This window comes from Branchiostoma lanceolatum, chromosome 17 (assembly GCF_035083965.1).
Source record: "Branchiostoma lanceolatum isolate klBraLanc5 chromosome 17, klBraLanc5.hap2, whole genome shotgun sequence".
Taxonomy (NCBI): Eukaryota; Metazoa; Chordata; class Leptocardii; order Amphioxiformes; family Branchiostomatidae; genus Branchiostoma; species Branchiostoma lanceolatum.
In genome coordinates, this window is record NC_089738.1 from 9,886,708 (window position 1) to 9,914,491 (window position 27,784).

Below are 27,784 nucleotides of genomic sequence, written 5' to 3' on the forward strand. Positions count from 1 at the left end.
CCATCAATCGTCACAATGACTCCTTTAGCTTTATAGATAAAAAGACATGTTGGTTGTGATACCATTTTTCATCACTTCAATTCTTGTTAAAACGTTCATGGTCCCTAATTCAAGCATCTTGTTGTTGTTTTTTGCCCATTTTGTTGTTCTGTTGTTGCTTTTTTCGCGCTCTCGTATTAGATTTGGAGTCGCAGGGGATGTCATAAATTAACATTTCTACGGTGTAGCCTATCGACGGAGTCATGATACTGCGGATCGGACTAAATGGTGACACACTTTCTCTCATCGATAATGTCCTCAAACACGTTACGTAGACCAAGGAGACGGAACCCCCGAACTGCTTTTAATGCTCCCTCGGCCCGAAGATCTGCAATCCTTCCTAGTACTATATACAAGTCCTCGAAACTTGACGCAGCGTTCCACTGGAAAGATGCCAAGAATCTTGGCAAACAGATTCTACAATGTTTTGTATACACCCGTATCACATGAACAGGTGTACCACAGCAATACTACAGCCATTGTCATTCAAATTACTTTCGACGTATAGCAACTTTATCCTTGCCTTTAGTTCCTCCTTTTCTTGGGGACTTCCAATTAAGCGCCGGAGTCAAGTTGAAACGTTGACCATAATGAAGTTTACTCTCTTGTGCAGCTGCGCTTTCCTCGTAATTGGAGGCCATGGCCAGAGCGTTCTGCCTAACTCTCCATGGCCTGTTTACCACCAGAGGTACATAAAGACAGGGTTCTGTGAGTATTCCTTCCTGCTGTCGGTACAAAACAGCGAAGGAGTCTGCTTGCTGCCAGCAAACGTCTCAACAAGGTTGGAGGTAAGAACACGGGTTATCTACCAGCACAGCGTTGTTGTTTTTTCGAAAAAAAAGCCACAAAGTATATATATATCAAACAAACGTTGAAAGCTAAAAAGCCTTTCACTTTCGACCGTTCTCTAGAGGAATTCAAGGTACGCATCTGGCTTAAATAACTTAGTTGCGTTAGACAAGGAAGTCGTTTTTCTGAACATGTATACAAAACATTTAAACTTTACAGAACTCTGCCTGCTAAAGCCCCTAGGCCCTGTCACACAGTCGACGAGCTTCATGCGACTCGCTAGAAAACTACAGAAGGTCGCCGAATCTAAAAATTGCCAGAGGCCCGCGCGTCTTATTCACCTGAAAATCGGACGGGGCCTAGGGACCAGCCCGATCGCCGGATCAAGCTCTAAAGACCGCGCAGTGATCGATCGAACACCGGGCGTGTTAACTGCGCATGCCCAAAAATGTCATTAAGCTCGAAGCAGACTTGTCGGCTGCATCTGATCGATTTTCGAATTCCTGCTGCATAAAGACGATATGGATAGCTTTATGTAAATTAAAATTACTAATTCCAGGAAATTAACGCTATTGAATATTAGACATTCAAGTAAATATCTTCTCTTTACATGTTTATGCAAGTAAACATGTACAGATTAGTTACAGAGACGTACACGCACGCCGAATGCAAAGGCAATGACATTTTTGTTAAACGTTCATTAACGATTACCAAATTGCTGATCATTTAGGAAATTGAGAGGGGCAGGACCTTGGAAAAACGAAGCACGAAACACCTGTCATCAAGCCTTGACAAACTCTCGGAACAAGTACACAACTTGACATTGGGTGTCAACAACACAAGCGCCGAGCTGACGAAACTGGTGGAGGATCTGGCTGAGAGCAGGGTACGGGACGAGGAGATGGCGAGAGATCTTGACAACGTCACACACATCACGGAGACAACACGCAAACAGATACAAGAGATAGAATTACTGCAAGAAGAACAGGTAATGTTAGGGTGTGGCGTTCTGATTCATTGACTCATTGTGCATGCAAATGATTGCCAGACCACAATGTTCTTCTGAAGTACATAGTACAATAGTTAAACTTTTACAACAAAAACTGTCTTTTCTTATATACACAAGAAGGGATACAATAAACGGGTGTTTGGTAGAGGTAGAGGCAATGTAGTTTGAAGTTAGTCAGTTGCAGCTTTTTTTCGCTCGCATTTTAGAATGTACAATTTCTAAATCAACTTGAATTTCAAATGACAATTCAGTGATAATGCGCTATCCAATGTATTTTGTTTGTATCAACTGAAGTGAGCAATCTTCTAGTAGAATCAGATGAATGTCAAGGTCAAACTTTTGGTTAGAGTTGGATGGAACGAATGAAGTGTTGCCGAAAGTTTACCCGGTTTTTATGTCTCCATTTATGCATTTCATACACAGAAAGCCACAGGCCTCGAGCTTGAACAAACTCTCGAGCAGCAAAATCAAACCATCGACGAACTGAAGACCCTTGTCCGCCAACAAAGTCAAGACTTGAACGATTTGAAGAACCTCGTTGAACAGCAGAGTGATGTCATCAACCAATACGAAACCAGATTATCGCTTCTGGAATCTGGTAAGAATTGTTTGCCATTTTACAACTTAATTGATTTCTATACTGAACAAAGGGACTTTGGAAAGTAATAGACCTTTTGCCTCCAACCACAGCGGCCATTTTGAGTTTTCTGGGACCGTGTGCCAAATTGAGGCTGCAGTTGGTGCTCCCTTCTTATAAGTCTGCATTAATGTATAGGTACGCCACCTTTCGTAGCAGGTTTCACCCTTCTAAGGTGAAATACTGCTGGAGTACATGTGCAAAGCTTGCAAACCAAAAATGATATACCTATATACCTGTTATACAGGTCTAAAGTAGGAGCACCAACTGTAGCCTCGTTTTGGTACACGGTCCCAGGAAATTCAAAATGGCCGCCGCACTTTGCAAGAGATATATTGAAAATCCGGGTCCATTTTATGACATATTCTATTCAAGATGTACTCTTATGCCATGTTTCGCAGACACAACAACGACAACAGGGCCGACTGTAGCCTTCTCTGCATCCAGAACAATGCCTCTTGGACCTGTAACCGGTCATACAAGGGTAGTCTTTGACCGCGTGTATGTCAACATCGGAAATAGCTACAATCCTGACGATTGTGTTTTCACCTGCAACACAACAGGCACTTATATGTTCACATACTTCATGTACAAAGCTATTGAAGTGCCCCAAATGGCGGTTTACCTGGTGTTAAATAACACTATTCAAACGGCCATTTTTGAAAATAATTCTAAAATGGATGACGAGGAGCACTACAGTGCCGACATGTCTGGTAACAGCCTGATCCTCAACCTCGTAGTTGGGGACACGGTGTCTGTTGTGTTGAGAAACAATGATTACATCTATTCAAATACCATTGACAAATACTGTACCTTCTCTGGTTTCCTTCTGAAATGAATCAGAATGAGAGCCGAATTAAAGCATGTCACATCAAGGCATATTAAGTTTTAGTATGAAAGCTCATCTGTTTGTCAGTGATTCAAAGTCCAAAAACTCAATTCAAGCCATATCTCAAGGGTTTTTACATAGACTTTATAGCAAAGAAAGTGTAGTGTCTGCTGCTACGCTACTCAAGTAACTAGCTACAGCATACTTGATTCGAGTGTCTACGTTTGTTAGTGTGTTTAAATAATCGTCAACAAAATTGCATGTGTAGGCTTTGTCCCATGCGTGTATGTAGCGGTTTTTATATCAAGTTTTACCCATAGATTACTACTACAAACTTTGATGTACACATGTATTTGCTGTCCTATAAGCCCGGATGATTAAATTTTATTGCAGTTTTCAGTGTGATTTTTTTCTTTTGTTCTTTGTGAATATCCAAGAGACCCGAAATGTATAAGGACGGTAAAAAGCCACATAAGGCAACTAGCCACAGAATATTTGATTTGAGTGTATTTTTTGGTGGTAACGTTACATTAGTTTATTTAATCGTCAATAAAAGTACATGTTTTCAATTTGTAGAGATAGATAAGCTTTGTCACTCCCATGCATATATATGTATATAGCGTTTTTGATATCAAGATTGTACAAGCCTAATCAAATGATTGTAAGATTGCAGTTCAATTTTAATCGGGATTCTTTTTGGTCCTTTTTCTTCACACATAAAAATGTGTCTCAGATGTATATTATCGAACGCTTCGGTTTGTTTTGGAAATATATTGTGTGTTGCAGTTTGGGGCATTGAGTCATACAACATTGTGTCCATTGATCAGACGAATTAACGATGAAATAAATCTATGAATAGTCTTATTTTCAATATTACATGCTAGGCTGCTAAAATTTATTTGCTTACTCACACTGAGGCGTATGCCAACTTTTACAGATAAGTGTGATAGGTTCTTAGATAACGTGCTCAAAGTGTAGCTCTCATTTGACTTCAATTTCCTCCCAAAGACATTCAACCGTTTCAGGTAGCATGCAAGACCCAAACCGTACATACATACTTACGCAACGTACAACTGGAAAGATGCCAACGGACGGCTTGACAAATATCGGGTGCATGTTACCCGTATCAAATGTACAGGTGGTCAACAATGGCTCGGCCATTGTCAATGACCTATAAAATTACTTCCTCTTTTTATGGGGACTTCCAAATCACACCACCTGTAAGTCCAGTCGAAAGCCGCCATGTTGCTTCTTCTCTTGTGCAGCTGCGTTTTTCTGGCCATTGGAGGCCATGGCCAGAGCGTTCTGCCTATCTCTCCATGGCCGGTGTACCACCAGAATTACCTACAGACGGGGTTCTGTGAGTATTCCTTCCTGCTGTCGGTACAAAACAGCGAAGGTATCTGCCTGCTGCCAGCAAACGTCTCAACAAGGTTGGAGGTGAGAACAACATGTACAAATCGCTTCAAGTTTTTGGTCACCCGCTATGTCGCCTGTCTATATCGCCGCATGTTAACGATTGCTTTAGGCAAGGAGGAAACATACTGGTATTTTCTTCACATGTATGTACACGCGTACGTTAACAGATTCTTTACAGAGCTGTGCACACTACATGCAGGACAGTTTTATGAGGAAAAAAAATCGCTAACGATTTCAAAATGCTGATCATTTAGGAAATTGAGAGGGACAGGACCTTGGAAAAACAAAGCATGAAACACCTGTCTTCAAGCCTTAGCGAACTCTCGGAACAAGTACACAACCTGACAATGGAAGTCAACAAAACAAGCACAGAACTGACGACTAAACTGACAGCGGATCAGGCTGAGAGCAGGGCGCGTGACGAAGAAATCGCGGCGAGAGATCTTCTCAACGTCACGCATGTCACAGAGTCAACACGCCAACAGATAGAGTTACTGCAAGGAGAGCAGGTAACGTGACGGGGTGGCATTCTTACACACATTCAACTAGTACTGTATATATGCAAATATCATGGGCCCGCAATGTTCTTCTATCATGAATTTATATAGTGATTAGTGCCATCAATCAACTTTTACAGCCAAAGCTTTCCTTTAGTGTATGATTACGATATACAGCTACGGTATCAACCTCTTTGATTTTTTGGCACTGTGACAAAATAGTCTGAAACGAGTCAATCTTTAACTTTTTTTCGTTTGAACTAGATTTGATCATTTCTTACTAGGATAACGTTACTAGACGTTTAAATGAAAGCGTAGGGACAATCACGAATAAAAACGATACAACGAAGGAAAAATAGCATGAGAGACGATAGTGCAGTCAATCGATACTATTTACATTTTGTTCATTAGCTCTAGATGTATCTATGTGAACCGAAGCTAACTAAGCATTTTGATACATGCAAGATTATGTTCAGAGCTGAAATGATAAATACTAAAACGTTGTTTTGGGTTTGTCGACGTCTTCATCGATATTCTAAATACATGTATATGTACAGATGGCTACAAACCTCGTGCTGCAGCAATCCATCGAACAGCAAAATCAAACCATCGAAGAGCTGAAGACCCTCGTCCGCCAGCAGAGTCAGGGCCTGGACGAGCTGAAGACCCGTATTGAACAACAGAGTGCAGGTAAAAACAATTATGCGCATCGATTATTTTTTCCATCAGCCAGTACGAGACCAGATGGTAAACAAAATCTGGTAACTTTTTTCCTAACTGACCATTTTGTAACTTGTTTTATTCATTAAGTTAACAAAGAGACAATTGGAACGAGGGTAACAATTAAAAAGCGGCCGGATGGATCTGATGACATATTCTATTCAAAATGTGATGATTTTTATACAATATGACATGAATTTGAATTTTCACAGACACTACAACAACAACAACAACAACAGGCCCGGCTGTAGCCTTCTCTGTGTCCAAAACAACGCCTCTTGGACCTGTAAACGGTCATACAAGGGTAGTCTTTGACCGCGTACATGTCAACATCGGAAACCGCTACAACCCTGACGATGGCATTTTCACATGTGACACAGCAGGCACCTACATGTTTACATACTTTATGTACAAAGACATGGAAGTGCCCCAAATGGCAGCTTTCCTGGTGTTGAATACAACAATTCAAAATGTCATTTTTGAAAATAACTCTAAAATGGATGATGAGCTGCATTACGGTTCCGATATGGCTGGGAACAGTCTTATGCTCAACCTCAAAGCCTGCGACATGGTGTCTATCTATTTGAGAAAGAATGATTCCATCTATTCAAGTGAGTTCAACAACTACTGCACCTTCTCTGGTTTCCTTCTGAAATGAATTAGAATAGAAGAAAACATGTCGTGTGGCACATGAAGTAGCCAAGCTCACCTGGTTAACCGGTTTGCAGATCATAATTGAAAGTAAAAAAACTCGGTTCGAAGGCTATTTTCTGTAGTATTATGCACATAAACTGGCAAGAAAGTGGTGTGCTTACTACGCCACTAATTAATTAAGGCAACAGAATATTTCAGTCTATGTTTAGAAGTGTATTTAATCGTCAATAAGATTGTACTTCGTAATATGCATGTAGGCTTTGTCACCCTATATATATATATCATGTTCGTAGCGTTTTTTAGATCATGATTTTATACCCATAACGTTAGTTTACTTTTATCTGCTATCACTAGATATACATAAGCGTAGATGACTGGAAAATTCCAATGCGGTTTTTAAGTGTGATTTTTGTGTGCTTCTGACTTAAAACCCATAAAGGTTGTACATATATCATAACAAGTATACAAGATGTAACGTTATATAGGCCACACCGTTAATGCGATTTTTCTTGAATAAAGTTTGTTTGGGGAATATAGTGTGTGTTATATTTTGAAATATAGAATCATACAACTTTCTGTTCAATGAACAACATCTCGCCAGTATTGAGTGTGTACCTAAACGAATTAACGATGAAATAAAACTTCATTTGTAGACAGTCACTTGTTTGGTGGTCTTGTTTTTAACCGTTAGACAGCATCTGCTAAAATTCTAATGTGATCTTTAAATTTCATGTAACAAGTTAACGTTTTGGCCGTTATTCACTTGATGAGTATTTAAAATTTTCTTCTCTCACGGTATTTCCCTCTCCAATTTACTCGTTTAGATAAACCAATGAAACCAAATCTAGGACTTGTCGATATGCCCACCTGTAACGTTCAGATGTTGGAAACGGTTTTATGCAGTACACGCAAGTACGGGTAGAGGTCGCTGCTACTGGACCGCTATAGCCCCATGACCCGGAAATGAGCTTAGCCCAACCCGGAAACAGAACCTGACGTGTTCGGTGTGGTGCGCGCTGAACAAAATTTATCTACAAAGACTGGGATCTTTCTACGTCTCAACATGAATCTAACATCAGCAGGTAAAAATTTCTTTTGTGGATTTATAGAGAACTTTATAATGTTGCATATGAAGGACACTTTTGATGAAAATCCTGGGCGTATTTTTGTTAAAAGCCGTAGAAGTTGTGTGCTCAGCTGCTGAGTCACTTGCCCCCCTCCCACCCCAGGGTATCATGATGTTTCAAAATTCGTACAACACTTGTAAATTCAAAAGTAAAACGTACCTTTTTCTGTGATAGAAGATAAGCTTTTAAATTGAACATTCAATCCTTTATATACTATTCTTCCAAAGAGGGAAAACAACTGTTATGTTGATATAATTATTTGTCCAGAAATTATTATCCCTTGTAAAAACGTACAGGAAGGCAAAGAAAAATGCCCAGAAAACTGCACAAAGAAAAAAAAAATTGCATGTTTCTCTACATGACGTTATGTGCCCAACATGTAACGCAGAAAATGGAATTACAACTGTTTGAAGGTTTTATTCACTCCCTAAATTGGGTACCGGTAGTGTAAAATATAGTATATCAAAATACATATAGCGAAGTGTTGGCCAGGGCAGGAGAGTTTTTTTAACAACTTACATGTAGATTTATTCTGTCTTTTACAGCCGGTGTTCTGGCGATGTTAGATGAGAAGGACCCACAACTGAAGGTACACCAGATTCAAAATCTTCTTGAGACATTTTTCTTGATTCTAGTTTTCGTTGACATACAGTATATTGTAACATTATTTATACATCAATAGGAATATTAAGAATGAATACAATGTCTACAGAATTAAAGATTCCTTCCGTTCAATCAAACCAAATTCATATTACATTAAGACTGAATAACTTGATATTCTATGTCAAGGAATATTTTGAATTTTTCCTGAAGGACATCACAAGTAAAATGAAAACAAAAATCTATGTTTTTTCCAGTGTTTTGCTTTAAACAAGCTGAATGCCATAGTGGGGGACTTCTGGCCAGAGATTTCAGATGCTGTGGACAAAATGTAAGTAGTTATATTTTTCCCAATCAGAATATTAATGTACATTAGTACTACATATGTTGTTATTATTACCGCAACCCTGTCATTGTGTTTAACAATTTCATATTATAAATACGGTACTAGTATTTTGGTAAAGTGATCTTCTAAGTTCAGAAACTGCTGTCTTTGGTGTAGATTTCATGTACCATTTATTTGATCCATCCAGTGAAATGTTGTATGAAGATGAAAGTTTTCCTCACCGAGAACTGTCAGCACTGGTTACTTCTAAGGTAAGTTATTCTTACTCAAGTTACTGTAAAAGGGTGATGTACATGTACATGTACAAACCGTATCAACTACTTTGATTACAACAACATATAACATATATGCTTCTTTTTAGTAGATACATTGTATATTATTAGCATTTTAAATTTTAAGAGAAGTCCTATACTACTTTGATATACTGTGGACTTGATAGCCATTAATCATCAAATGTAGTTCCTATTGCCTGTTGTAGGTAAGACTTTTGAGGGTATTGCTTTGTCTGTTTCAGGTGTACTATCACTTGGGAGCCTACGAGATCTCGTTGACTTATGCCCTCGGAGCCGGGAACCTGTTTGATGTTAACGGCACAACAGAATATGTAGAAACTACAATATGTGAGTACATGTATATAGTGTATGTGTATATTCTCCTACCATAGATACCTGTGTACCACACAAGATATCAGATCGCAAAGTACGTTCAAATCACTTGATAGAAGCCCATGCAATACGGTAAATCAAACTGGTCTGGAACACCCATGTTGAACATCATCCTGGCCCAGGTATGACATAACACTGATTATTGATAAATACAAACAATTCACCAGCCATGCTTACGTCCCACATATGTACATTAGGTTCTGAGAGAGTGCTCGTAGTATGTCCCATGTGTTTAAACCACAGCCAAATGTATTGATACTAATAATACTAACATGTCCCATGTGTTTTGACCACAGCCAAATGTATCGACCACTACACGAAGCTGTGCGTGGCGCAGGCGGAGGCGGGGGAGAAACAGGACGTGAAGCTGGACTCCCGTCTGGAGGACGTTGTCAACAGGAAGATCAGGAGCTGTCTGGAGAACGGGAACTTCAAACAGGTCTGTAACTACATGTAGCACACTGTGTATAAAAAGTTGTTCAATTCTGCACACCAAACAAGATGGCTGCTGTCTTGGGGAGTTCTCTGCCGTGAGGATAGAACTCCATCACAATCCTCCTCCAGAGTAGCCCTTACAGGTCTGCACTCTTGTCAGTTGATATTTTAGATAGGGTTTCAAGTTTTCTTGTGTTTATTGTGTTGATTTTGTTTTGTTAGATAGCCATATCTCCAACGTCAGTCTCTGCCCCTCCCACTGACATCCATGCTGGATGGACAGTGGCGATTACGCTCTTTATTCTTTGAGTTTATCAACTTTTTCTTTATTTTCTGGAAAACCTGCAACTTGAAGTCAACATATGATCAGAAAAATTGAACTGCTGGCTTGCACAGTTCAATAGAGCATCAAATACGTGTGCTTGATACACCCCCTCCCACCTCAAGGATGTGGCGTCTCATCAGTCTGTTTATCATCAGTTATTTCATCTGTGAACCGTCGAACAACATGACCTCGCCCAGTCTCATGCAGAACAAAAAGGGCCTACATCTAGCCCATGTTAACGTGTGCAGCCTGAGGAACAAAGTCGTCGACCTGGAATGCCTTCTCAGTAACAACAATGTGCACCTTATCGGTATCAGTGAAACTCACCTTGATGCAAACATCCGAGATGGTGAGCTACAGATTCCAAACTACGACATCATTAGACTCGACAGGAACATTCGTGGAGGAGGGGTAGCCTTCTACATCAGAAATCACATTCCATACAAGGTACGATCAGACTTGACAATGGATGGGGTGGAGATGCTCTGGATTCAAGTTCATTTGCCATTTTCCAAGCCAATACTGGCTGCAGCTCTCTACAGACCTCCAGGCTCTAATCGTGCGTACTTTGACTCACTTCTCATGTGCATAGAGAAGGCATCTAGGGAAAACTTGGAAATGTGCGTACTTGGCGATTTTAACATTGATTGGAATGTAACTTCACCCATGAAAGAAGACTTACTAAACTGTGCCACAGGGTGTAATCTGACTCAAATCGTCAGTGTGCCTACACGAAAGAGCCTGAATAAACATGGCCAAGTAACATCAACATGCATTGACCTTGTATTTGTCACATCTTCAACCATGTACAGCAAAGCGAAGGCAACATCCTGGGGTTGTACAGACCATGACATCATCACTGTTACAAGGAACACTAAAGTGCCGAAACAACCACCTCGGGCAGAATATAAACGAAGTTATAAGACTTTTGACACAAATGACTTTATTGATGATATTATGTCCGCACCTTGGAATGTTGTAGAATTGTTTGATGATGTTGAGGATTCAGTATATGTTTTCACAACCATTTTTAACATGATAGCCAATTTCCATGCACCTGTAAGGCGTTTTACCGTCCGGTCTAATCAGGTTCCGTGGTTAGATGCAGAGCTGAAAGAAATCATGTTAATGCGAGATGAAGCAAAAGCTACTGCAGATGCTTCTTCATTACCATCTGATAGAGCTGTGTACAAAAAACTACGGAACTATGCAGTGAAGTTGAACAGGAAAAAGAAAGACCTTTATTTCAAGACAAAGATAACGGAGAATTCTGGTAATCATAAACAGATGTGGAATTCGATTAACACATTACTCGGCCGCAGGAAAACCCACTCTCCATCTTGTGTGGAAATTGATGGCAAGTTTGTTACTAAACCATTTGACATTGCTAACTACTTTAACAACTATTACATAGATAAGATCAAAGCCCATAGAACAGAAACAGATACAGAGCTTCCAACTCCTACTGTAACGGATCTGATAGATCAACATATTATGCATGACAAGGAATGCCATCTGAATTTCCACACTGTTAGTAGGGATGACATCCTGAAGCTGTTGGCCGACATTCCCATGTCAGCAACATGCGGTGTGGACCAAATGGAAAACAAACTAATGAGATTGTCCTCTTTGCATATTGCTGCACCTGTTTGCCACATTGTCAATCAGTCATTAATCACCGGCTGTTTCCCCAGTCAATGGAAGGCAGCAAAAGTACGCCCCTTACCGAAAAACTCAAGAATGCCGCTTACTGGAAAAAACAGCCGGCCAATTAGTCTCCTTCCAGTGTTAAGCAAAGTGTTAGAAAGAGTAGTTCGTGATCAGATTTTGCAATATGTAACCATTAACAGCATTGTGTCAACTGCACAACATGCCTATCGTCCTAATCATTCAACCACTACTGCAATGGTTAAGATGACAGATGACTGGCTGTCAGCTATGGATAGAGGGGAGCTTGTGGGTGTAGTGTACATAGATTTTAGTGCCGCGTTTGACCTGGTTGACCACAGTATTCTGCTAGCCAAACTTAAATCTTACGGTTTTCAACCAGGTGTTCTGTCATGGTTCAAAAGCTACTTACAAGATAGAACGCAACTTGTTTACATCAATGGTCAGTTTTCCGAGCCACTAGGGCTTGAATGTGGAGTGCCACAGGGCAGTTGTTTGGGTCCGTTATTGTTTACCCTTTATACAAATGATCTTCCGTTAGCTGTATCCCAATGCACAACTGAAATGTATGCCGATGATACGTCACTTTACAAGGCAGCCAAGTCAGTTAGTACTATTGTGGCAGCTTTACAACCGGATCTTTTAAAGGTGGTAAAATGGGTCCGTGCAAATCGTTTAGTTATGAATGTTTTGAAAACAAAGTGTATGTTATTTGGTACTGCACGCAGGCTTGCTCTTTTGCCAGACACTTCCCTGAACCTAGTTATTGGTTCAGAGAAGGTTGAACAGGTAATTGAATCAGCCCTCCTGGGTTTGCATATGGACCCATCGCTTTCCTGGAACCTTCACATTAAACATCTCATGGCTAAGCTATCATCAAACCTAGCCTATGTTAGAAGGTATGCCTGTTATCTACCTGATACAATGTGCAAGGTTGTTGTTCAAGCACTAGTGTTATCAATCTTGAACTATTGCTCACCTGTATTGGCTAGTGTACCAGATTCATGTACTAAGAAGTTACAAGTAATACAAAACAAAGCCTGCAGACTGGCCCTTAGATGTTCATTTGACACTCCAATCGCGAAAATGCACTCTGAACTTGGTTGGCTTTCAGTAAGAAATAGATTTGACGTCAGCACTCTTAAGTTATTCTTCAAGATTGTTATGATAGGTGAACCATATGAGATTTACAAAGCACTTGTACCAGTCCATGCATCGCACAGCTACTCTACTAGGCAATCAGTGCACAATTATTATCTTTTCAAACCTAAGAACAACAGCGGAAAGAGAATGTTCAGCTACAGATCCGTAATGTTATGGAATGCACTACCTAGCAAATTCAAGATCGTATCGGATGTTAGACACTTCAAGAAATTGGTTGATCAATTGTATGCGACGTAATGGTTTTAACTTGATGATGGATTGATAGTTTGATTTGTAAATAGTTAGCAATTGTAGAAACTGGCAGGTATGTTTTTATTGCAGTATGTAAATATGTAATTATGTGTGTACGTATGTATGTATTTTGTGATGTGTTTATGAGCCCTGGAAGATTAGCCCCCTAGAGGGGCTAAAGGGTATCTCAATAAACTCAATAAACTCAATGCACCAGTGAGTAAAGCTGTAAACTCAAAGCCTTATACTAGGAGCACATGCAACCGTTGGTTTCTGTTTTTCTTCTATATGATCTAAAATCATTTTTCCCAATTCTCAGGCTGTTGGCATTGCCTTGGAGACCAGGAGAATTGATGTGTTTGAAGAAGCCATCATGAAATCAGTAAGTCATGTCAACTGACTTAACATATATATAATCACACGTTGTAGTACATATGTGTATACTCTACCTTATTACAATCTTGTTAATTTCCAAGTGATACATGTATATAACAGTGTTTTACAATAAATGGAGCAACATTAAAATTTGAGTTCAACAAAGTTGGAGGCTTAACTGTTGCCTTTGTGTAGAACTCTCAACTTTTAGTTTTTGTGTTTTTGTCAAACCACAAAGTATGTGATTAAGGTGGCTTTTTGCCACTAGAAAAAAATGTCTCTCTTTACATTCATGATATGTTTGATCCGTGATGTTTTTTAGGATGATGTTGCTGGGATGCTCCTGTATGCGTCTAAAGTCTGCATGTCACTCATCCAAAATAGGCAGTTCAGAAGCAAGGTAAGTAGAGATAATTTTTTTTTATTGGTCAGAAATTACCCGCAATGGCAGCCTTTCTAGCGCTGAATTGATGCAGGGTTTACAGGTTTCGCATAATACACAACATATACATATACATATCTTATCCACACTTGCATTATGTGGAACTGTCGCAAGGGTCTGGGCGGCTGCCATTCGGCGCCACCAGGTGACCTCAATACGACCTTCCCCAACCGAAGTCAGGTACCCATTTACACCTGGGTGGAGTGAGGAACGCCGTGTAAAGTGCCTTTCCTAAGGGCACAACATCGGTGACATGACAGGATTCGAACTCGGGACCTCTTGGTTCTGAGCCGAACGCTCTGCCGTTGCGCCACACGACCCCACTAAGATATGGACTGTCATGCTTTATCTATGATTCTGAGAATTTGCATAACTTTAGCCATACTTGTACATGTGTGTCTCCATAAGGATATTGTTGAAATCTTTCAATTTGGTATAGATGTGTGGTGTGGAAATTGTAAGGTGAAAAGATACATTTTTGTACTCTGTTTTCTACAATGCCAGAAGTTTGTGAAAACTTGCAAATGATTTTTGACAGTAGTTAAGTTGATCTGATCGCTACTAATACATGATACATGTATATACATATGTAGAATATAAAAGACCCTTGGATAAGTGTAGATGCACATGTAGCTCAGCATGGTTCGCAGGTGGTTATACAGCTGTGCTATGTGTTCCAGATGCTGCGGGTGTTGGTGAGGCTGTACCTGCACCTGGAAATACCTGATTACATCAACGTCTGCCAGGTATGGCCTAAGTTCTTTTGGATACTTTTTGCCTCAGGGGCGAGCCAAATTTTTACTACATTGTGTGCAGATTGCAAGAATTCTAGGAATTGTACAGGAATGTGAAAGTCCATTGGGCGATAACTCAAGAATGCCTTGATGTATTGTCTTCATATTTTGTAGGTGGGTAGGTCTGTGGGAGACTTTGTAATGATTGGATTTTGGCCCCCCTAGCGACTTTCTATGGTACTGCAGGGAACTTTCACTTTTCAAATCTCGTCTTCTGAACATGCTATAGTCATGATTTTTAATTGGTGGATAGCTCTTTGTTAGGAAAATATGTCCTGTAGATTTGGACTCCCTGGCGGCTTTTTTTGGAACTGCAGGAGCTGATTTTGACTCAAACTTTGAAAGAGAATAGCGCAAGAAGGGGATGACAGATCATCATAATTTTTGGTGTGTAGATAGCCTTAGTGATGATTTACATAATCATCAATATCTGATTTGCATAATTAATGAGGACAGTTAATAAATCAGCTGGATTCTATTATAAGACTCTCAAACACATGACATATGTAACTGTGAAAGAGATAATTATCGATAGATATCAATTATGTTAATTGATACTTAATTTGCATAATTAATGACAAAAACTATAAATCCATAGTGATAAATGATGGGGATTTCATTTTTGCACCATTTGGAAGTTAAGTAAATGTGGCCAATATTAGACACATCTTGCATAGAGGGCCTCATTTACATAATTTATGAGGAAATGGTACGATATCTTTTTTTGTGAAAACAAGATTTTCATACATTGGACAACTTGTGTTATTTTGGTAGAGAAGGTGATCGACTCATGATTTATGGGAGGTCCTTATTTGCATGTGGGCTAAAAACGAAAACGTTAACAGAGACCACTGTCGCCATGGCAACATCTTTTTATGTTGCCAATCTTGTTGGTACTGTTATTGAATTATTCTGGAGGTCAGTTCTTTTAGCTATAAAACTTTAAAAGATTGAGCGGGAACAATACACTAAAAAAAAAATTGTAAAGATGAATTTTCCAGATGCTTGCTGTGTTGTTGATGTGCTGTTTTGTTGTCCACAGTGTCTGATTTTCCTGGACGACGCCTCTGCAGTGGCTGAGATACTGGAGAAACTCATTAAAGGAACAGAGGTATGTCTTCTTACAAGTCCTTACACTTTACGTTAGGAATACTTAGTTTCTATGTACAGGGCTCCAGACTAACTTTTAGACCTAGGAGCACTGTGCTCCTAACTCAAAAAAGTTAGGAGCACCAGCAAAAAGTTAGGAGCACCACTACAAAAAGTTGGAAGAAGAAGCAAAAGTCTTGGCCATACCAAGTAATACTCCTATTAATAGTATTAATCAATGTTAACAACCAGGAATAAAGTATTTGAATATTTTTGACAAACATTTAAGCATTTGAATAGTATAAGTATATGAATGGATCATAAAAGCCTACATTTGGCAATCCGATGCATTCAATACCTTCCTACATGCTAAATGATACTAGTATGACAGATTTTTAGAAAAATTGGGCATAGGTTACCCGGCAGGCCCCTATCCGGGGGCCACGGTGCCTCAAATTCAACAAGTGAAAAAATACACAATTTATGGTATTTTCAACTTGGAACAAGGCAAGTGATGATTCACATGACCATTTGCGATGACATTAAAAATGACATAAGCTTTAGTGATATAATGGGATTTTCAAAAAAATTGGGCATAGGTTCCACGGCTGGCCCCTATCCGGGGGCCACGGTGCCTCAAGTTCAACAAGTTTAAAAATACACAATGGTATTTTTTACTTGGAACAAGGCAAGTAATGATTCACATAACACTGAATGTTAAATAAATAGAGAACTCTAAAACTCTATTGGTTTCATGACCAAAACAAATAAAGTCAAATTCCGTAATTTGAAACTTCACTGCTGGCATGGCATCAAGTTCAACATTTTTACAGGCATTTTTTTAACCCCTACCCGCTGTCTACAAACCATCCAAAATACTTAAATATCCTTGAAATTCTTGCTCAATAGTATCAAAAATTATCTGTTTGTGCCGGCCCAGTCAAATATCTTCGGTTCCTTTGAAACGCGCAGTTCAAATTTCGCGCGTCAGACCGCGCGGCGCCGCCATCCAATGACAGGCCGACCGCATGGAGAAAGCTTTGCTATGCATTATAGACCGCAGCAGAATGAAACTAGCACCATAAGGACGGGCAGATCATGAGCTGTGAAATGATACCGGTAACAAAAAGAAAATTTAAAATTTTTGGGGATAAAACTCCACTTGAATTGATTCATTGATTTTTGATCGAAAAAAATCATCGATTGAACAGGTGTAAACATGAGCGCAGGAAACAGGCTTGTCATTCTGCTGCGGTCTAAAAACATCATGGCGGCCCTCCAGAAGCGCACGGCCGCTAGCGCTCACTTTCATCGGCAATTTCTGGCGTTTGAAACATTTTACAAATCAAACAAATACATCAAAAAAGAGAAAAACTTATATCCTTTATTTCTATGGGTAATTTTGCCACTAGGAACGGATAGTTTTTGTACCGCGGGCGTGGGAACATGATAGAAAATTCACCGACGATTTTCGCGGTAGGGTTGGAATACCTAAATATTTTCAGCTTACCGCTTAGTTCTGCAGCCATTATCCTGGCGCAGTCCTTAATTTTTTATTGTCGCACCGTGCGACCGTGATTTTAAATCTAGTCGCATTCTCAAAAAACTGGTCGCATACATATTGTGTGCGAGTCGCACTCACGAGCGCTGATGTATAATGTCTAATGTCTGTCTAGTAATGATTGTTTATTTCAAAAATTCAATATGTTTCTAATCAAAAGAACTTTATTAGCACATGTGGCAGACATTGAAAGCTACTTTTCATGATTTTCAAAAGACATGACTTTAAAATCACAGAAACAGTTATACAATTGCAAATGTTAAATGAGTACAGTGTGCGTCATTAAAATACATAAATCATAAGAAGATCACCAGAACTGTAGAGATAAACAATTCCTATGGATTACTTTACTGATGTAAAATTGTTTCCCCTTTAGGACCAGACGCTGATGGCGTACCAGATCGGGTTTGACCTTTACGAGAGCGCCACGCAGCAGTACCTGTCGAGGGTCATGTACGCTCTGCGTGCCGTCAGCCCCATCCCGCTCCCCAACGCACCTGCAGTCGTACAGCCACCTGGATCAGCACCTGCTGCACCTGTATCCAAGTAAGTTCACAATTTGAACGAAAAATGTTTAACTTTAAGATAGTGGATAGATACTGTTGTAAATGTATTTGTTTCTCTCATTAAGGGAAAGTAGAAGGAATTTATTTAGAGATAGTACTGTAGATGCCTTTAGATTTGCAGGGATTTAATTTCACTCAAGATAGAAAATAGAGTTTTCGCGGTGGTTTTTAGTTTGCATAAGACAAAACAAACATTTGGGCGGTAGTTACAAGTTTGCAATAAAGAGGTTACGGCAAAATTAAACCACCGCAAAAATTTCAACATCTATGTAGTAGTTTAAAATGAAAAAGATATGTAGAAGATAGGAATCTAATGCCTATAACATTGGACAATGGAATGGCTTTAAGGGAGTGTACTTTGTTTTATGTAGGGATGCAGAGAGCCAAGCCAGTGAAGAGCAGGAGAAGCCAGCGAGTGTGCCTCCGCCTGACACATCAACTAAGTACTCAGACCTGGTAAGTTTGAAAAAAGCTAGTCAAAGTAGAAAATCTTTAAAAAAAACTTTATACTGGCTAGCAGTATTCAGGTTCAATCAGTGTGAGGGAGGTCGCCAAAGTGGTACATAGAAATTGGGAAAACCAGGAAAACAAACAGCAACAACATACAGCTGACATAGCCAAACAAAAGCTCCCCTCCAAAATGAACACTGACTGAACTGTTTCTTGAACATCTAACTGCTCTATGAACATTTTAAACTGTATTTGTTTTGCACACACTACCATGTCCTAGTCTGTGCTAGACTGACTGATAGAGGCACTAGTTATGTGGTAAGTTGTATCGACTATTATCTTCAGAGTGAAGAGGAAAAGAAACATGTGGATCGGCTGACCAAGTTGCTCGGCATCCTGGGAGGAGAGACGTCCATCGCCATCCACCTCCAGTTCCTGATCCGTAACAACCACACAGACATGCTCATCCTCAAGAACACCAAGGTAAGGCACCGCTCCTCAGGTGTCGCCAAAAATCCAGCTGCTTATCTTTTAGAATTTATATTCTAAAAACAAAAGGCAGTATTCTAGTCCTCTAAAATGTTAGGACCTGAAGAGTTCACGAAATTTGTTCTTTCATGTTCGTAACGCTGAATGACCTGTACTTGAGGTGTTGCCAGAAGTTGATGTTATCATCTAGAATCCAAAATGTATCCCCAAATAACATAGATGCTTCTTGCCTTTAGATGGTGTGTTACGTCATAGACAGGTTATACTGGCTATACAGTCAGATACAGATGACTTTACATGTAAATATTTGTTTTTTTTAGATAGTTTTGCTTATGTCTGTTATGAGATTAAGAAAAGGTGCTGTGTTAAGCCAAAGGGGATTCAGATACAGAAACAATTTTCCTTACGTTTTTTGAAATGACTGTTTTCCCAGGATGCTGTGAGAAACTCGGTATGTCACACAGCGACAGTCATCTGTAACTCCTTCATGTACTGTGGGACAACTAGTGACCAGTTCCTCAGGTAGGATATCTGCCCAACTCACGCCTTTTTAACCTTCTCCCTGCTGCCTAACTCTGTAACCAATAGAGAATTGGGTACCAAACGGCTACCTCAGTGTGCTAAAGGTTAAGTAAAAAGAGTGATAAAATTGTTGCATGAAAGGTGAACTTCGCTATAGGAAGTCCGATTAGGCATCAATACGAATGAGGTGAATGCTTGCAATATGTAGAAAATGCTTATGATAAATCATTTGAAAAACTCTTGAATAATTTTCACAAGTGTTGATGTCTAAGACTTGTTTTAACAATTCCAGGGACAACCTCGAGTGGCTGGCCCGCGCAACAAACTGGGCCCGATTCACAGCGACTGCAAGTCTGGGAGTCATCCATAGGGTAAATAGCTTCAACATGCCTTTGGTTCACCAGCAGTATGTGAAGTGTACCTAGCAGTAGTGCATTGAATTTGAAATACATGAAAGACATTGTCCCTAATACATGTTAAATCGAAATGTAGACAATACAAGTATGATTGGTGTAGAAAACCATGCTTGTGTTTGTTCAGTTTTTTGAAAACTCTGTAAGAAGATATTTTTCCATATAAGAATCACTTTTTGTCCATCCTAATGCTTGGTAGAGACTTGGCTAGACAACCGTCTGCCAACATTTTATTCTTCCCAAGTTTCGCAATGGACAAAAGAAAATTCAAAGCTAGCTGTGTTACCAATCACTTTTAATGTGATGGAATTCGCTAGCTTTGATACACAGAATCATCCCTACAGTACTTGATAAGTGTTTTGTTCTTTGTTGCTGTCCTTTCAGTGGTTCTTATTCACAGATTGCAATGTGTTATTCTTTACCTAATCATACTTTTTTTTTAATATTTCACCTTATAGTTACAGAAAAAAATCACTTTGTGTCTTTGATACGCATAGATACCAAAGTTTATGATATAGAAAGATAATAATCTTTAAGATGTTTCTTGTTTTGTGTAGGGTCATGAGAAGGAAGCGTTACACCTGATGTCTACATACCTGCCTAAGGACACAGGTCCTGGCAGTGCCTACTCTGAGGGAGGGGGGCTGTATGCTCTAGGTAAGGTCTCAACCCTGTACATTCACTGAACATTCATTCATGCAAAAACTCATTTACTTCTCCAGCAACAAATACTTCGCATGTACAAAATACCTCTGAAAGAAAGTAAAATTAAATCTACATGTACATACTTCACAATCTTTCTCTAACTGTCTTCGTTAGCTAATTATTTGTCACTTGCAGCCATGTGACAATATCAGGTTGTGCATAGTTGGTATGAAAGTTTTATCTCAAGGTACTGGGCCTATGAGAAGTTATTGTTTCCCTGCACAACAGAAACACATTATCTTACAGCACTTTGTTTCTGTAGGTTTGATCCATGCTAACCATGGCGGTACCATGATCGACTATCTCCTGAACCAGGTTAAGGAGGCCACCACAGAGGTAATATATTATATACTTACTGTTTTTTCTAACTTATTTTCCATTGTATGTTACTTTCAATGCTTAGTTTCTACTGTTCAAACATTCATCTAATGTATTTCACTTTATCTTCACGGTAGCAAAATTTCACGGTGTAAGAAAAATGGACATTTTCACAGAACTTTACCTTCACGGAACAGATGTGTGAAGGAATCATAAATGATAACAACATGTTTTTCACTGTGATGATAAGTTTACGATACAGAGGTGACCGTGAAAACAGTGAACATAAAGTTACAGTGAAAGAAACAAGAATTACAGTATGTCTGTGAAATGATAATGTAAGACTGAATGATTTTTCTGAAACAACAGGTTGAAGTTGGGTTGAAAAATATGGCCAAAACTTACATCAGCGCTAACAAGTTCAAGCCTTTATGTGATTTCCATGTACTTACTTTACAGATGGTTCGGCATGGGGCTGGACTTGGACTTGGTCTTGCAGCTATGGGAACTGCCAGGCAAGGTGGGAATCTGCATTATATATAGATTTGTGCCTTTCGATGTCATCTGAGTTATTAGAAATGAGAACTTTTGTAAGGTCTTCTACTACTATACATGCAAACAACAAACAGATACATGTATTAGATACATGTATTAGAAGTGCTGCCATTGTTAGCCTGCTAACCATGTTAATTTTCTCTGGTTTCAGATGTGTATGAACAGCTGAAATTCAACCTGTACCAAGATGATGCTGTCACAGGTAAACAGTTTCTGATGATTCTCTAATTTTGTCACAAAGAGGTATGACTTTGAACATTGGTTGTCAAGGCATTATTGATCTATTAGAGGGGAACTCAACCAGTGGCCCAGTGTCTAGTATGAGGAAAACAACTGTGGATAGTGTGAGTGTGGGGAACACATGTAATTATCAGGGAAACAGGGTGTCCTCTGGGCGTCCCCTGCAAAAGGTGGGCGTCAAGTTTTCTTTGTGTAGGTTGACCAGAAGATGCCCTGACCCCCTGCTAGCTAATAGCTTGGCTACAAATTTTGTGTTTTCTTGGATGTTGTTTAGGAGAAGCAGCAGGCATTGCTATGGGGTTGGTCATGGTGGGCACCAAGTCTGCCCAGGCCATAGAAGACATGGTCGCCTACGCGCAGGAAACCCAGCATGAGAAGATCCTGCGTGGACTGGCCATCGGGATCGCTCTCTGCATGTACGGCCGACTGGAAGAGGCAGACACGCTGATCGAAAGTCTGTCAAGAGACAAAGTATGTCACCTTCCATTGCATTTTTCTTCTTAAGAATCAAACTAATGGCTTCCTTTAGGTAATGTTCTCCTATTACGCTTGCTCTCATTTAACTGTACAAATTGCTTTGGCCAGCCTTTATGATTTGATATGAGACAAATTACGAGCACCATCGATGCTTTCTTCATTTTCCCACAACACCTATTATATTTCACGAAAAATGCACCACTACATTACTTATGGGTTAATAATGCACTTTGCCTTTGCTACTCAGGACCCCATCCTGCGCAGATCGGGGATGTACACCATTGCCATGGCGTACTGCGGCAGCGGGAGTAACCAGGCCATCAGGAAACTCCTGCATGTGGCCGTCAGCGACGTGAACGACGACGTACGCCGTGCAGCTGTGGAGGCCATCGGATTCATCTTGTTCAGGTATGTACTTCTACTTTAAAGGAAAGCAAAACTTGAAAAGCCTACTATACTGTACTAGATATACCCTACAGTCTAGTTTTCACTTGTTTTACATAAGTACGTCATAGTTCTGTGATCTCCTGCCATTTGAAACTCAAGCCGTGCTGAAGGCTACTCAACTGACTGATTGAATTCGGTGATGTCAGAAAGGGTCATGTCCCCATCAGCTCTGATACATCTGAATAGGGCTTTTCGAGCTTGTTTTCCCAAGAATGGATTTTGAGGAATTTTTGCAACAAATATTAGAGGGCATAGAGGAGTTGGCGGGCATTTCCGAGTTACGATCAATGTTTTAAGGGTCTACAAGGAAAGCCAGTATACAACTGTAGTAGGCTTTTCAATTTTGTTTTCAGATACAATTTTGCTTTCCTTTAACATGACACATAGAATTCAGCAATCTTTTTTTGAACATTTGTGTGGAGCTGAAAAATGTATTTTGTGTTTGTATAGTTTTCTGAACATTTTCTTCATTGTTGCCATGACAGGACCCCTGAGCAGTGTCCCAGCGTGGTGTCGCTACTGTCCGAGAGCTACAACCCACACGTACGCTACGGCGCGGCTTTGGCGCTGGGTGTCGCATGTGCAGGAACTGGAAACAAGGTGAGAGGTTTTGTCAACATCCAGCAAGGTTCAGTGTACTTTGTTAGGTGTACTTTGTTAGACCCACTATTATACTAGCTACACAGGTTTCAGACAAATGTACATGTTGTTGTTGTATCCTATATTGCTTGACAAGGGAATAGTCCAATATAGGTGAGATAAAAAGGTTGAAGTAGAAGGAATTAGATATTGCTTGTAAAGCTGACTCATGTTTAGCTTACTTGTAGTGATCTTGAACAAAGCATATTTGGATCTAGTAACTATGTACAATGAAATAAAACTTTTAAGGATATAGAAATGACAGTTTACTTGCACTTATATACAGTCACATGCAGTAACGTTTTTGTTATGTCGCACTAACAGGAAGCTGTGGCGCTGATTGAGCCCATGACCAACGATCCGGTGAACTACGTCCGTCAGGGCGCCATGATCGCGTCTGCCCTCATCCTGGTGCAGCAGACGGAGGCCATGTGTCCGAAGGTCAGTTGTGCACGTCTGTCTAACATCTGTCTTGTCCTGCTGGACCTGTGGAAAGATGTCCCTAGTTTAGCCAAATTTGTTGCAAAGTCTTTCATTTCTTGGCCAAATGGTTTATAGAATATGCACTACTTGGTATAAAAATCATTCTGATTTGAAAAACATTTTCTGCATCACATAGATGCACTATATGTGAAGATTTTACGAAAAGCCATTTGAAAAATATTCTGCAGGGATATCATACAATAAGATACATTTGTATGCATCTTCTTTCCAGGTTAAGACATTCCGAGAGCTGTACACCAAGGTCATCAACGACAAGCATGATGATGTCATTGCCAAGTTCGGGGCGATCCTTGCACAGGGCATCATCGATGCAGGTACGGAACCGCCCAGCAGATTTACTCTTGTGCACCAAATTAAGAACCTCAGTTCCATAAGATGCATGATTGAATCTACTCTTTGTGTGTTCTACAATGTTGTACATGACATAGGAAAGAACATCCTTAAATTGTATTCCAAGAATCCAGCAAGAGAATCAATTTTTTTTTTTTTAATCAAATTTAGGTCAAATCAAAGAAACGATAGGGCAAAATCAGACCCGTATCTAGGGTCGTATATTAAAATCTATTTCAGTTCCATATTGACATTCATTATGGCTTTTGTAAAGTTTGCGGCAGAAGTCTTTTTCTTTGTTCAATAACCAGGCTGCTCAACGGTTGGTCAATCTAGAAAACATCTTCCACGCAAACTTTACTTAAGCAAAAAAAATATCAATAGGGATCGCATACAGACTTGATATATGCACAATTGTAAAACCCACTTTAATTGTTTGCTGTCAATTTTAGGTGGCCGAAATGTGACCATCAGTCTACAGACCCGTAACGGCCACACACACATGGAGTCTGTGGTGGGGATGTTGGTGTTCACACAGTTCTGGTTCTGGTACCCTCTGTCTCACTTCCTGTCTCTGGCTTTCACACCCACCGCCATGATCGCACTCAATTCAGAACTACAGGTGAGATGAGTTTTTTACTTTTCATCCTGTCATAGGTCTGTGCTAAAGCTTTTAACCAATGTTTATTAAAATCATCTTGGTTGAGAATTGTTGAATGTCGTGTTGTCCCGTAAAGGTCAATGATTGGTAGATCTCTGTTGTTGTGCCACCTCTTAAAATGTGTTCTAATGCACATACATCTTATACAACTTCACAATCTTTTTTTCATGACAAGATTGTTTAATGTCACCCCATGTTATCCCTTAAAGATCTATGATTAGGTAGATCTCTTTTTGTTGTGCCACATTGAAAATGTGTTGTAATGCATATCTTACACTGCTTTCTTCAGATGCTAAAAATTGAATTTAGGTTCAGCACAAAGCCCTCTTTTTAATGGCAAATTGAAAATTTTGCCCAAGGATCAGCAAAATGTCATGTCATCCCTTAAAAGGCAATGAGTGATAGATCTCTCTGATTGTTCTGCCACCACTTAAAAATGTGTTCTAATGCACATCTTATACAACTTTCCACAGATGCCAAAGGCGGAGTTTAAGTCCAGCGCGAAGTCCTCCATGTTTGCGTATCCTCCGTTACTGGAGCCGCCAAAGGAGAAAGAGAAAGAAAAGGTGTCGACTGCTGTTCTGTCCATCACTGCCAAGGCCAAGGCTCGCAGCAAGAGCAAGAAGGGCGACCAGGACAGTGAGAAGATGGAAGTGGTGAGAAAATGTTCTGATGCACATTGTGCTGCATTTGATTGGGATTCAATTCTCCTCTCTGTCAGCAGTGAGGAGAATTGAGTTCCAATCAGATGTAGCACAGTTTTCTGATGCACATTGTGCTGATTGGAACTCAATTCTCTTCTGTTAACAATGAGGTGAATTGAGTTCCAATCAGTTGCAGCACAATGTGTTAATGTTCTGATACACATTGTGCTACATCTGATTGGGACTCAATTCTCCTCACTGCTGACTTAGAGGTGTCATAGAGATAGGTTGTCATTTCTTTCTTGAAACCTTTTTTTAAAGGAAACAGCAATTTAAGTATTTCAAGTTGTCAAAAAAATCTTTGAAATTTTGCCTGCTGCAATTTGATGTGTTCAATAACAAATGTGTAGAAAAGTTTCATGTCTTCACTTTTTGTGTAATAGAATATCATGTTTTGTTGTTTGATTAGTCACCGTCGCCATGGGTATTTTTAATCATTGCCCTTGTTTTCCTCAGGATGAGGTAGAAAAGAAGGATGAAGACTCAGAGAAGGGTAAGGAGGACAAAGCTAAAGAGGAGAAAACAAAAGAAGAAACAAAGGAAGAGAAGACAAAAGAGGAAACAGAAAAAGATAGCAAGGACAGCAAGGACAGCAAAGACAGCAAGGATAGCAAGGACGGCAAAGAACCCAAGGAGGAGGCCAACTTCAGTGTGCTGCAAAACCCTGCAAGAGCCTTGCCTGCACAGGTCTGTAGTAGATCAGTCTCATCAGTTCTTTGGTGGAAACTTTCTACTGATATTTTTGGTTCCAAAATCTATCCAGTTGCTTGAGTAACTGTTACCTTGTGTATCTTATTACCTGCATGTCTAACCTTCATCGAGGTATTAATGGTGTTGCAAATTTTTTTTAAATTAAGATTTCAACATGAATGCTTCCTTTCTAAAGGGAACTTACAACACATTCATGTATTGTAATCTGAAATGTTTTTCCCACCTCCAGTTGAAGGTGCTTTCGTGCATGTCGGGAAGGTACCACCCTCTGAAGCCTGTCACCACTGGAGGCATCATCCTGTGTAAGGACCAGACTAAGGGAGAACCGGAGGAGATAGTCGAGACACTGCCAAGTATGTAGATATTTCTTTGTTTGTTTGTTTGGTTGTTTGTTTGTTTGAATGTTTGTTTGTTTTACGAGGGGAAAACATATCCCCTAAAAGGCACTTTTCAATCTGCCCAAACAAAAGTCATTTATATTAAATCATATCAAACTCTTTATGAATTCATTCATCTGCAGTTTGATAAGTTGATGTAACATAGAAGAAGATAAGTTTATGATTGCCACTACCTTGTCTCTGAAACTGAAGCACATAGAATATGAGTGAGCAGAGCATTATTCACATGATATAATAGACAGGTCCCAAAGCCCAGCCCACATCTGTAAAAATGTATAAATGCAAAATAAAGGCATAAAAATGAAAATATTTGACAGACATGCAGCCACCCTTTCGTTGGTCAAACTGCTAAATACCATTCTCTCATTGGTTGAACTGGTAATTGTGATGGACAGTCAGCATCGGTCTATCACATGGCAACACTTTATCATTTATCATCAAGTCATATACATGCAGAAATAGATGCTGTGTGTATGTTTCATTTCTTGGCTGTTTCACAGTATTGAGCTATGCACAAATCTACATCTACGCCTCTAAATCTACATCATATGTTCTAATCAACATTGTGTTTCTGTATTTTTCAGCTGGTGGACCAAAGGCAGAAGATGAAGAACCCGAACCATCACCCCCCGAGCCCTTCCAGTACACCGAGGACTGAGCTGGCATCAAATGATACTGTCATGTATAATTGTTTCACAACAACTTCGTACTGTATTCAGTTTGTCATCACTGCAGTACCCATTTAATCCTCAAGGTGGCATGACATGGTGTGGCCCAAACATCGTCTATTTGTGATGATAGATATATCTCTTGCTATGTTCGTAACACTTAACTACATGTATGTATGAAGAAACCATATTTGAAGGATGGGAAGCCGACAATTTTCCTTACATAAACGACAGATTTAACTCTTATATTTTCTGAATGTCGATGTAAACCGAAGGGTAAATTTCAGTTCCACAGTATTGTAGACATAACTGGTATAGTTACACTTGTGCCCATTGAAAGACAGCATTTGTATGGAATATATAGCTTGAATTTATTAAAGATTTGGGATTTAGTCCAAGTTTTGTCCAACATTGTCTTTCACTTTTCAGGATAAATGTATCTTGATAGTACAAGACTTGGTTCCATGTAAATTAAGTGGGTTGAATAAAACAAAGTCTACAAGTCAACGGTGTGTGCTTATTGTTATTTTCAAAGTATATCTAGTTCAAGACTATGTAAATGTATAATGAAA

General features: G+C 39.6%; 2 protein-coding genes across 4 annotated transcripts; both read left to right on the forward strand.

Annotated features, from left to right (window-relative positions):
* The first annotated feature begins 323 nt into the window (after positions 1-323).
* On the forward strand, positions 324-7,253 carry LOC136422359 (uncharacterized). Of its 3 annotated transcripts, none has more exons than XM_066410070.1 (4): positions 324-827; positions 1,559-1,816; positions 2,261-2,435; positions 2,876-3,699. In XM_066410070.1, the coding sequence occupies exons 1-4, from the start codon at positions 462-464 to the stop codon at positions 3,310-3,312; spliced, it is 1,236 nt and encodes a 411-aa protein (XP_066266167.1). In that variant the 5' UTR covers positions 324-461; the 3' UTR covers positions 3,313-3,699. The 3 variants fall into 3 exon arrangements, with proteins under 3 accessions (XP_066266167.1, XP_066266168.1, XP_066266169.1); XM_066410071.1 differs by lacking the exons at positions 1,559-1,816; positions 2,261-2,435; positions 2,876-3,699 and adding exons at positions 4,977-5,231; positions 5,777-5,909; positions 6,152-7,253 and having other exon boundaries at positions 330-827; XM_066410072.1 differs by lacking the exons at positions 324-827; positions 1,559-1,816; positions 2,261-2,435; positions 2,876-3,699 and adding exons at positions 4,424-4,743; positions 4,977-5,231; positions 5,777-5,909; positions 6,152-7,253.
* A 290-nt stretch (positions 7,254-7,543) lies between these two features.
* LOC136422725 (26S proteasome non-ATPase regulatory subunit 1-like) lies at positions 7,544-27,719 on the forward strand. Its single transcript, XM_066410577.1, has 29 exons — positions 7,544-7,675; positions 8,266-8,309; positions 8,578-8,651; positions 8,854-8,917; positions 9,181-9,286; positions 9,628-9,770; positions 13,474-13,536; positions 13,852-13,929; positions 14,652-14,717; positions 15,808-15,876; positions 17,792-17,961; positions 18,353-18,437; positions 18,777-18,914; positions 19,354-19,442; positions 19,735-19,813; positions 20,413-20,512; positions 20,823-20,896; positions 21,338-21,398; positions 21,585-21,635; positions 21,948-22,144; positions 22,398-22,558; positions 23,083-23,197; positions 23,561-23,677; positions 23,952-24,054; positions 24,523-24,692; positions 25,205-25,387; positions 25,892-26,122; positions 26,376-26,499; positions 27,129-27,719. The coding sequence occupies exons 1-29, from the start codon at positions 7,657-7,659 to the stop codon at positions 27,200-27,202; spliced, it is 3,048 nt and encodes a 1,015-aa protein (XP_066266674.1). The 5' UTR covers positions 7,544-7,656; the 3' UTR covers positions 27,203-27,719.
* The last annotated feature ends 65 nt before the right edge of the window (positions 27,720-27,784 follow it).

Excerpts from the sequence above, each read along its gene's own strand:
- LOC136422359 (XM_066410070.1), top strand. The coding sequence starts at position 462 with ATGTTTTGTATACACCCGTATCACATGAACAGGTGTACCACAGCAATA. Across the intron at positions 1,817-2,260 it reads AATTACTGCAAGAAGAACAG|AAAGCCACAGGCCTCGAGCT; the intron begins GTAATGTTAGGG and ends TTTCATACACAG. Across the intron at positions 2,436-2,875 it reads ATTATCGCTTCTGGAATCTG|ACACAACAACGACAACAGGG; the intron begins GTAAGAATTGTT and ends CATGTTTCGCAG.
- LOC136422725 (XM_066410577.1), top strand. Across the intron at positions 13,537-13,851 it reads AAGAAGCCATCATGAAATCA|GATGATGTTGCTGGGATGCT; the intron begins GTAAGTCATGTC and ends GATGTTTTTTAG. Across the intron at positions 22,559-23,082 it reads ATCGGATTCATCTTGTTCAG|GACCCCTGAGCAGTGTCCCA; the intron begins GTATGTACTTCT and ends TTGCCATGACAG.